The sequence below is a fragment of the Lutra lutra genome, chromosome 10, assembly GCF_902655055.1.
Source record: "Lutra lutra chromosome 10, mLutLut1.2, whole genome shotgun sequence".
Lineage (NCBI taxonomy): Eukaryota > Metazoa > Chordata > Mammalia > Carnivora > Mustelidae > Lutra > Lutra lutra.
This window is the reverse complement of record NC_062287.1, coordinates 109,184,522-109,195,103: the sequence shown is the minus strand read 5'-3', so window position 1 is coordinate 109,195,103 and position 10,582 is coordinate 109,184,522. Positions and strand designations below refer to the sequence as shown.

General features: G+C 58.9%; 1 protein-coding gene across 2 annotated transcripts; it reads right to left on the bottom strand.

Moving 5' to 3' along the window:
* Window positions 1-1,142: 1,142 nt before the first annotated feature.
* On the bottom strand, window positions 1,143-10,100 carry RHOD (ras homolog family member D). 2 transcript variants are annotated; one of them, XM_047692540.1, is made up of 5 exons: window positions 9,928-10,100; window positions 5,477-5,564; window positions 4,563-4,672; window positions 2,738-2,847; window positions 1,143-2,141 (listed from the first exon to the last, which is right to left on the bottom strand). In XM_047692540.1, exons 1-5 carry the CDS (start codon window positions 10,057-10,059, stop codon window positions 1,979-1,981), a joined length of 603 nt encoding a protein of 200 aa, XP_047548496.1. In that variant the 5' UTR covers window positions 10,060-10,100; the 3' UTR covers window positions 1,143-1,978. The 2 variants fall into 2 exon arrangements, with proteins under 2 accessions (XP_047548496.1, XP_047548495.1); XM_047692539.1 differs by having other exon boundaries at window positions 1,500-2,141; window positions 2,713-2,847.
* Window positions 10,101-10,582: the final 482 nt, after the last annotated feature.

Below are 10,582 nucleotides of genomic sequence, written 5' to 3'. Positions count from 1 at the left end.
TTCTTTCTTTTTTTTTTTTTTTTAAGATTTTATTTATTTATTTGACAGAGAGAGATCACAAGTAGACGGAGAGGCAGGCAGAGAGAGAGAGAGGGAAGCAGGCTCCCTGCCGAGCAGAGACCCCGATGCGGGACTCGATCCCAGGACCCTGAGATCATGACCTGACTCCCTTGAGTTTCTTTTTAAAAATATGTTGTGAGAGAGAGACTGGGAGCGAGTGTGGGGAGGAGCAGAGAGAGGGAGGGGAGAGAATCTCCAGCAGACTCCACGATGAACATGGAGCTTGGCGCTGGGCCTGATCCCACGACCCTGAGACCATGACCGGAGCCAAAACCTACATTTGGACTCCACTGAGCCACCCAAGCACCTTTTTTTTTTTTCTTAAAGATTTTATTTACTGGGACACCTGGGTCGCTCAGTTGGTTAAGCCTCTGCCTTTGGCTCAGGTCATGATCTCAGGGTTCTGAGATCGAGTCCCATGTTGGGCTCCTTGATCAGCGGGAAGCCTACTTCTCCCTCTGCCCCTCCCCCTGCTTATGCACTCTCTCTCTCCCTCCGACAAATAAATAATAAAATCTTTAAAACTAAAGATTTCATTTATTTATTTGAGAGAGAGAGGGGGAGGGCAGAGGGAAACGGAGAAGCAGACTTAACGCTGAGCAGGGAGCCCGATGCGGGTCTCTATCCCAGGACCCTGGGATCATGACGTGAGCGGAAGGCAGCTGCTTAATGGACTGAGTCATGCAGTCGCCGCCTCCCCACCCCCCTGCCCTCAAGCTGTTTCTAATGAAACCCAAGCAGGGCATGTTTGTGGCTGGTTCTATGTGGGTGGGCCTCACCCAATGAGGTGAAGGCCTTAAGAGAAATGACAGGTTTCTTGAGGAAGGAATTCTGCAGCACAGAAAGCCTTCCTGAGCATCCAGCCGGCTGCCCTGCAGAATTCAGACTCAGGACTGCAACATGAACTTACCTGAATCTCCAGCCTGCCCTACAGCTTTCATACTTGCCAGGCCCTGTGATCCTGTGAGTCAACTCCTTACAATTCCTCTCCTTCTCTCCACACATATACACACACACTATTGGTTCTATTTCTCTGGAAAACCCCACTATAATATTGCTGAGTATATTACATATATTATATCTCAGCAATATTATGTATTTATCATAAACAACAACTAAAAAACCCTCTTGTGAACCTTTTGTGAGCACTTACTGGGTGCCAGCCACGTGCCAAGCTCTTTGCGTGTGTCTTGGATGCTCTTCCTCATCTAAAGGCTCCATGCCATCATCTGGGATTGGTCCCATTTCACCGATGAGGATACTGAGCTGCAGAGGGTTCAAGTAATTTGCCCAAGGTCCTGAAGTGATAGAGCTGGGTTTGGATCCGGGTTTGGATGCGGGTAGTCCCACTCCAGTGCCTAAGAGTGGTGGGTCCTTTTCTGCTACGGAGTGTGTGTGTGTGTGTGTGTGTGTGTGTGTGTAAAGCAAGACACGTGACCTAGCTGGCAAGGAATGCGGTTTTAGTTAGTTGTTAGTTACCACTGGGTGGGCAGGGGGCGGGGATGAGGGAGGGTGTGAGTTGTGTGGCTCAGGGTTCTGGGAGTGCCCTGTCTGAAGGGGCAGCCCTGGGGGCAGCCGTGAGGCAGTGCCTAGCTAAACAGGCTGCTTCTGGATGTGCGGTCCAGGCTGGGAGCTGGGAGCCTGGCAGTCATTTTAGGGGACTCCAGGAATAGCCCTCCACAGGGCAGGTGGGCTCCGGAAGCCCCTTCTTCAGGCCTCAGGGTGAGCGGGTGATGCTATTCCAGGGTTGGCAGCTCCAGCTCAGGGGCCCGGCCTTGGCGGGTCCAGCTGTGTGAGGTGCAGTTCGGTGATCACAGCTTGGGGACTGGGTCCAGCCCAGCCGACTGGGCAGCGCAGCGCCCAGCTCCTTCCGGTGCTGCTGGGGTGGCTGGGGCAGGGAGGGGCTCAAGACGTCAGGTCACCACGCAACAGCTCCGGGTAACCCTCCTCCAGAAGTTGCGACCGCGGCTGCTGAGGGCCACCTTGGCTGCCTCCTGGAAGACCGCGTGGACATTTTCTTGGAGCAGGGCTGAGCACTCCAGGTAGGCCACTGCGCCCACGGCCCTCGCCATCTCCTGGCCCTAACAGAGAGAGGGGAGAGGGCTGCCTTGAGGGGGAGGCCTCCAGAGGGCCTTGCGCTCGGCCTCCTCATGGCTTCACAGTGCTCTTGGCCATCCTGGGGAGTCTCCAGGACAAAAGAGGAAGGTGAGTTTTTCCAGGGGCCACAGTTCCTGCCCCCTGGCTTGGCCAAGCACTCTCATGGCTTCTTTGGGTTTCCTGCCTCAGTTCCGGGATGGATCTCGGTCTCTCACGGCACGAACTAACCCACTTCCTAGGTGTGTAGCAGAGAGGGGCCTGTGGCCTGAAGGGATGGGGTTCCTCTCCAGGTCTCAGCTTCCCTATCTGTGAAATGGGTGTGCAGGATTATCTGAATGGGCAGACCACTCGCTCCCCTTCCACAGGCAAAAGCTTCTAGAGTATTCTAGGTACCAATTCTAAGCCCAGACCATTCCAAGATGACCCCTACCTTGACCTACACCCTGTTTGTGCTGGATGCCTCATGCTGCTGAGAGTCTGGGCGGGGTCAGCATACCCTGAAGCCCGCCCCCTTCCCAGGGCCCGTCACCCCCACCCTTGGGCTGGGTTTCCTACCCTGTGGTAGGTCACAGGTTCCAACCTATTTTTCCGCAGCTTCTTCACCAGCGACTTGTCCTTGCGCAGGTCAGTCTTGCAGCCCACGACAATGACAGGCACCTCCTTGCAGAAGTGGCTCACCTCTGGGTACCACTGCGGGGAGGGTGGCAGCACGGGTGTGTGTTAGCCATGTCCTCCAACCTCGCGCTCCCCGGGTGGACTCCAGCAATGAGAATCAGCGCAGCCAACGTTTAGGGAGAATTACCCTGTTCTAGGCTCTAAGACTTCACATGTGTGAACCCTTCAGTCCCCTAAGTTCCCGTGAAGCAAGTTCTGTCATCAATCCCATTGTACAGATGCAGTAACTGAGGCTCGGAGACGCTGTGGAACGTGGCTTTGGTCACACAACTGGAAGCGGCAGGATCTGAGCCCAGGGTTGGGACCCAGAGCCCTGCTCCTGCCTGGTCTAGAATCCTGCCACTCTGCAAGGTAAGGGCCCCTAGGACTGCCTCCTAACTGGGTAAAATATATAAAGAAATAAGTCAGCCTTTAAAAATAAAGCAGCTCACAAAATGGTCGCAGCAGCTGTGTGCCTGCTGGAGGGAACTCTCCTACTCTGTGTCAGCTGCTCTTTGGAACGTGCGGCTTCAGGGCCTGGGTACTGCAGCCTGGACAGCTGGGAAGTCTAGAATCTGGAGGCAGGGGATTTAGATCTCCAGGAGTGCGCGCCTGCTCAGTTTGTCTGTTTAGAAAAAACTGGCATCAAACCGTCTGGCTGCTGGAGCCAGACGGGGCCTGGGGGGTTCCTGGGCTGACTTCCCATACTCCAGCCTCTCCACAGACCTGTGTCTGACCGTGGTCTCCACCGTGACTTTGCCTTGCTAAATCCAACACTGAATCCTCGGCCTTCGTCCTGCCTGAGCCCTGGCACCAGGCCGCCAATCTCTCCCTCCCCTACCGTCTGGTTGGCACTTCACTCTGGGACCCTGCTCTCTCGCTTCTCTCCAGGTGACCTTCCCGTGTGCAAGGCTCTTCCCCACTGGTGGTGCCGAAATGGATCTGCCCAGCCCTGGGAGCTGCAGACTCAGACCCCCATGTCTACCTGGCCCTCCACTGCGATGTCCAACAGGCCCCCATCTCCCACCTCCCTACCCCCCACTTGCTCCTTCTCGTCTTGGGAAATGGCAAGGCTGCCTTCTATTTGCTCTGGTCCAAACCTCTCTCCCACTCCCAACCTGGGGACAATACTACTGGCTCCACCAGGCTGTCAAGGGGAGGAGATGAGTGAATGGGCAGAAGTGCCCAGAACGGAGCTTGGCACAGGGTATGTTCTCAGTAACTATTACCATCATTGTTGTGGTCAGTGTGACTCATGCTGTCACCAGCTGTGCTCTGAGGAACCCTAGAGCACACTGTTTGCCTGCCATTCACGTGGAGGCCCTGGCAGCAGGGGGTACAAGAGCAGAACAACTCAAGGGACCACATCCCTGACACCTGTGGGCAGCGAGCAGCCTTGGGAAGCCCTGACACGGCTGCGGGGCACTGTGGGAGGCTGCTGAAAGCCAGCAGTCACACAGGAGGGGGCCGAGAGCTGCTGGAGGCTGCCAGTGCGTGCAGCCTCGGACAGGCCCAGGCTGGAGAGCTGCAGGGGCTTTCTCGGTCCAGACCCTGCTACCAAATCCCTGTGGGACCTCTGGCAAGTTACTGTCCCTGCTCTGGGCCTCAGTTTCCCTATGTATACACCAAAGGTGCTGGATTTGAGTCATCTGGGGCCTGCCATGCTCTGACAGGCTGTGGAGTCAAGGGTGGGGCCAGAGCAGAGTGGCCCGGCTGCGGGGGGCTGTACCTCCTCCACCTCCAGTACCTACCCGGTTGAAGATGTTGTCACAGCTGTGCGGGCTGGTGACATCGAAGCAGAGGAGCAGGACACTGGCGTCGGGGTAGAAGAGGGGCCGCAGGCGGTCATAGTCAACTTGCCCTGGGGACAGTGGGCGTGGGCATTCCCTTCAGATCTCCCCCAACACCAGGGAGGTCACCCCAGCAGACGGGGGAGCCAGGATCAGGCCCGTATGCCTCGTGGTCTGATACACATGTGGTGCCTAGATGGCCTCAGCACGGACATTTCCCTCCCGGCGGTGTTCCCCCAGCTTGCCCGGGGGCTGTGTTGGCCCTGGTTAGCCCTGGTGCTGGCCCTTGCCAAGAAAGCCCTGTTCTGGAAGGAGTGGGGGACCAGGCAGAGGCCCAGACTGCAGGGACTGGGGCCATCGGTCCGAAGTCTGCTTTGCCCTGAGCTTGGGAGGTGAGGAGTAGGAAGCAGGTAGGACCCTGGACAAAGGCCCCTTAAGCCCCTGCACGGCCAGGGGGCTGCTGGGATACCCTGGGGTGAGCTTTCAGCTCTGGTGTGGATTTGACTGAACCCTATGTGGGTAAGGTCAGGAAGCTGGGAGGCAGAGGTCAAGGTCAGGCAGATCTTACAGAAGTTAGAGCCAGGATGGAATGCTTAGGAGGCCAGTAATAGCTCACCCCTTAAGAGAAAAGAGCTATGAACTCCCCCTTGTCTCCGGGACACAGCTGGCTACCCTCTGTTGGGGGAGGCAGCTGACGTAGGTGCAGGAGCAAAGAAGGTTCAGGTTCCCGGGGACCCTAATCGTGGCCAACACCCTCCCTTGGAGATCGGTGAGATTGGCTGGGCTTCTCTGGTTCGGAACGAAGGGAGCAGGGCTGGGCTTCTGGGCATGGGGGCCCCCTCCTCCCTCGTCCCTCCTGCAGCCTGCACACCCACCTGCCGTGTCCCAGATTTGGAGGTCCAGGGGTTTCCCCTTCATTTGCAGGTTAACGGTGAGCCGCTCAAACACAGTGGGGGTGTAGCTCTGAGGAAGAAGGGGGCAAGGCAGAGGCTGTGAGGACTGCTTCTGTAGCAGGGTATACCCGGGTGCCCTGGCCAGAGCCCGGATTTGCCTGCAGTACCGCCCCCCTCTTTGGGAGTCTGACAGTCTGAGGGAGGGTCTCTGCGAGGTAGGCGGCCCAAGGGGGTGAGGCCTAGCACTGCCGCCTCCTGGCTGGGGGTCCCAGCGAGGCAGGCACAGAACCTCCCCGGCCTTCCCACCTGTAAAGCAGGAATATGGAAGGCGCCTCCCACATGTGTTGCGCTAAGGATTCCGTGAGAGGCTAGCTCTGTGCAGAGCCTGACGCACACCGAGCACTCCCCACATGCCAACTACTGTTATTTTTATCTTTGTCCCCCCGGATGGGGGACTGTCCCATTTCTGAGTCTTCCTTCGCGTTGTCCCCTCCTCCTGGAATGACGTTAACCTACATTTGTTTGTTTGATTGTCCATTCATTCACTCCCTCATATATACATTCAGTAAACACTGGCACCTTCTCTAGTCCTGGTTGCTGGGGAGCAAGTCATGAACAAGACTCACTGTCTGCTCTGGAGAGCCTGTAGCTTTTTTTTGGGGGGGGGGTCCCTGCTTTGCCTCTCAACCTCTCATAAGCCAACCAAGCCCCCTGCCCCATGCCACCTCCCCCAGGAAGCCCTTCTGGATTGCTTCCCACATCCTGTCCGTGTCTGCCTTTCTTATTAGCCCCGTCTGGCATCAGGAGGAAGTCACTCAGGCCACAGGCCCCTCCACCCAGGCCTAGAGGCTGAGGGCACTCCCTCTCCATGAAGGCTGGATGAATGGAAACAGGACGGGTTTGGTACACAGACAACGTGCAGGAATGAGAAGGGGGATCGTGTATAGATGCGGTCTGAGCAACAGGTGAGAGGTTTCCAAGGCTCGACAATGCAAGCCCTTTGCCAGAGTGGTGTGCTGGACCAGCTAGGGTCCCCAAGGTGCGCTCACTTGCTCAGGGCTGGTGGGTGGGGCCACAGCATGGGGAGACCCTGGCCTCCTGGCCTCCGCACTTCCTAGGCCAGATGGGGCCTGTGCCTGCCTCAACTCCAGCTGACTTCAAGCCTGCCTGCCTGCCCGCAGGCTCTGAGTCAGGCCCTGGGCTGCTGGGAGGGGCAGCCCCTCAGTGGTGGGTCAGTGTGGTCCTCTAGGCCACTTGGGAAGGTACAGGGGGAGGGTGGGCCAACGGAGAAGGTGAGGACGGCCCTGGGATAGGGGTTTAATTTGCCCTGGACTCTAGCCACCTGTCACTCCCTCTACCAGTAGGTACAGACAAGAGCTCTACCTACCCCCCACCCCACCCCCCAGCACCCAGCTGCCCCAGGCTCCCTCCCCTCAGGTCCCTTGCCTGGCGGGAGACAGTGTGACATGGTGGCTAGAGCAGTGGCTGTGGTCTCAGATGTTCCTGGCTTTGGACTGGCTCTGGCCCTCACCAGCTGCGTGACCTTGGGCCCGTCCCCTCACTGGTTAAAGGAGAAGAGTGTCCCTTTACAGTGGGATAGGGGAGACCGGCTGGCAGGGGAGGCCCAGCATAGACGTCCCCTGCTTAGAAAGCGGGGCGCCAGCAGCAGTGTCCATGCCAGTTGCTGTCCATCCCTCCAGGTGGTATGCCCTTCCCCAGCCTGTCACCGAGGAAGGGACTGACACCTGCTGAGCTTCCACGCACCCACTCACCTGTGGCGGGACCCCTCCTGATCTGAGGTGGAGGGCAGCTGGCCACAAAGCCCTGGGGAGACATGTGTCACTACTTAGCGAACACCTGTGGAGATGACACCGTCATCCACATTTTCTAGGGATCTACTGTGCATGGCCCTCCACCTGTCCTCTCTGGGATACCCACAACCTTGGGAAGTTAGCACTATCCCCATTTTCCTCATGAGGACAGAGCCGGGAAGGATGGAGCCAGGTCTTTCTCGCTCAAGAGGCCAGGCTCTGTCCCAGGCTCAGACCACTGGCCTGTCCTGAGGTCACTGACTCTTGAGCCCTGGGTATCCGGAGTGGGCAGGCAAGCCCCATCCCAGGCTGCCTGGCTGGGTTGCTCCTGCAGCTTATAACAGCACAACCCTCCCCCCAACTCTAGAGACTTTGTCTACACCTTCTGTTGTGTTCTTTGAACCACCAGGCAGGGTCACTCTGACCAGTAAATGCCTAATCTTATCTCTTGAGCTGTCCTTAGTCAGAAAGGGAGGGCCAGGTCTGAGCCAGACCAGGGTAGAGGTGACTCAGGCTTGGGTCTGCCCTCATAGGGCTCACAGACAGACAGATGGAGCATTACAGGATGGGGGAACATAGTTCAAGAAAGGAGAGTCAGGGGGTTCACACCCATGAGAGTCCCTCTGTGGACCAGGAGGGACTGAGCTGGTTCTGGAAGGCAGGGCTGGTCCTCCCTCCCCCCTCCCCTTCCATCCTTCTGTGGGACCCCTGGGCTTTGGAATGGTTGCTGATCCAAAGGTTAGCCAGGACTGGGCAGAGGCTGGTGCCTGGACTTCCCTCTACCTCAGGAGCTTTCTCTACTCTGCTCCCTTGCTCTGAACCTAAGGCTGGGCCACAGCCAGACAAGGGTCCCTGAGGTTCAAATCCCAGCCTACTGTCTGCTCTGTGGGGGACTCCAGGTCTTCTAGCTGCTGGTTCCCTGAGTTTGGAGGCCTGCCAGGATGAGGAGTCTCGGGGCCAGGGCAGAAGGCTGGTCTGGCAGGCAGAGCACTGGGGACTGTGGAGAGTGCCCTGGTCAGGGGTGGGGAGATCTGGGCTCCCAACGTGCACTGTCACTGCTGGGCCCTGCTCCCCAAGGCAAGACTCTCTCTCTAGCTTCAGTTTTCCCACCTGTAAAATGAGGCCTTTCCAGTGCTTGCCATTCTTTTAAAAGAAGAGCTCTTCCTTGTGCCTGGAGGTAGAGGGGTCCTCAAACAGATGAGAAGCTTAGACAAGGACAGGTCCATCTCCCTGGTGGCAAGCATGTCCTCCCTTCCCCTGGCCAGCCCCAGCATGCCCTTCAAAACACACATTCCATCAACTTCCAGATGCCCACTTCCAAGCTGCAGTCTCTCTGGAATCAGGATGAGCCTTGCCATCAGTGATGTCTCAGAGACTAGGACACCCCTCCCAGCCAGTCTCCTGGACCCTGGCTGGCCTGGTCCCTCTCCCTACCATGCCATAGTTGTTGGGTTCCCTAGGGCAGCATCTGGGGGCCCAGAAACTTGTCCCACCCAACTTAACAAAAAATGTGACTGCCCAGAGGAGGTGCTGTCAGCTCCACAAACCACAAAGCAAGAGTTGGCTCGATGCTGCCATAGTGGAATGGAAGGTCTGACCCTGTTACCAGCCCTGGCTTCTCCTGCCTCCCCCATCAGACTCGCCAGGGCCTGTAACAGCCCAGGGGTTTGGAGGATGATGGGACAGGCAGGAGGGCGGCGAGATGCTGGAAGCAAACCCACAGACTCCCAGAACTGGGCTGAGAGGTGAGTGGGCCGAGCCCCTGTCCTGGTGCCTGGGAGCCCGCCTGGACAGTCTGAGTGCACTAGCGAAGGACCGACAGCCAAGGCGCCCAGAGTGTCCCAGACGTGCCTGGTACACACGGGCTGTCTCTCAGCCTTGCCCTAATTCCACCTCCCTGGGTCTCTGGCCCTCTAAGGTTGTGTGAGGAAATGGAGGCTCAGAGAGGCTAAGTAAGGTACCGAGGGCCCTACAGTTTGTTAGAGGAGAGCTGAGGTGCCAACCAAGCTATCTGACTTGAGTCTGGTGCGCTCTGACCTCCAGGACACAACCCACCAGAGGTCCCTGCACAAGCAAGAGCTGGTGGAGAAGAGATGTTTGCCAAATTCCGTGGGTCCTTCTTGCTGCAGGCTCTGAGCTGAGCCCTTGACCTGTATTAATTCACTCTTCACAGAGACCCTGGAAGGTGGGCACCGATCTTATTCCTATTGTGTGGTCAAGAAAACAGGCACAGAGAGGGTAGGGGACTTGCCCAAGGGTACGCAGCTTTAAGTGGCAAAGCCGTGATTCGAACCCAGGCAAGTCTGGCTCCAGCGTCCTCAGTCCTTGCTGGCCGAGCTGGGCCGCCAAGTGCTCTCTTAGGATCTGGGGGGTACCCAGGTCGCCTCTTCAGTCCCCGAGGTACCTCCCAGCGAAGTGCCCTTCTTGCCGCTTTACGGATGATACCACTGAGGCCCTCGCTCCCGATGGCGGAGCGAGAACGGCCTCCGAGCACACAGTCCGCCGGGAGACCCCTTGGGGGACCAGGTGGGCGCACCGGGGAGCGCGCGCGGAACCCGACCGCGAGGCCGAGCGCGCGAGGCGGGGTCCGGGGCGCGGGGCCCGGAGGGGGCCGGGACTCACCTCGGGGAAGGACCCCTCGGCGAAGACCATGAGAAGCGATGTCTTCCCGCAGCCGCCGTCGCCGACCAGGACCACCTTGACGGACCGCGCGCCCGGCGACGCCTGGGCGCCCGCGGCCTGGGCCGCCTTCATCGCGAGCGCGCGGGCGACGGCGCGGGGCGGCCGGCCGGGCAGGAATGTGGAAGGGGCGGGCCGGCGGGAGGAAGTGCGCGCGGGGCAGCCGGGGGCGGGGGCGGGGGCGCGGGGCCAGGTGAGAGCCCGGGGGCGTGGCGAGCGGCGGGGCCCGCCCCTGGGGAAACCCTTGGGGAGCCGCTACTGCGAGCGGGCGCCGGGGGGGGGGGGCCGGGGGGCGGGAAGGGGTCTCGCGCTCGGCCTGAGTCCTCTGGAGGCCCACCCGGGTCCGATGGGGAGAAGAAAAGGAGCGGGACGATGACTGTGTGTGGGGAGGGTGGACAGGGGAAGAGGAGGCCCCTGGCCCACTTCCCCTTGGAGGAAGGAGGCGGGGTGGGGGGTGAGGGGCAGCCTGGGGAGCCTACCAGCTTTGTAGGGACAAGAACTGGGTCCCTGGTGCCCAGCGCCGGCCGGCCGGAACAAGAACCACAAGAGCCGGTGACTTCGGGTGAACGAATGGATGCCTGAAGGGACGAATGTGCGT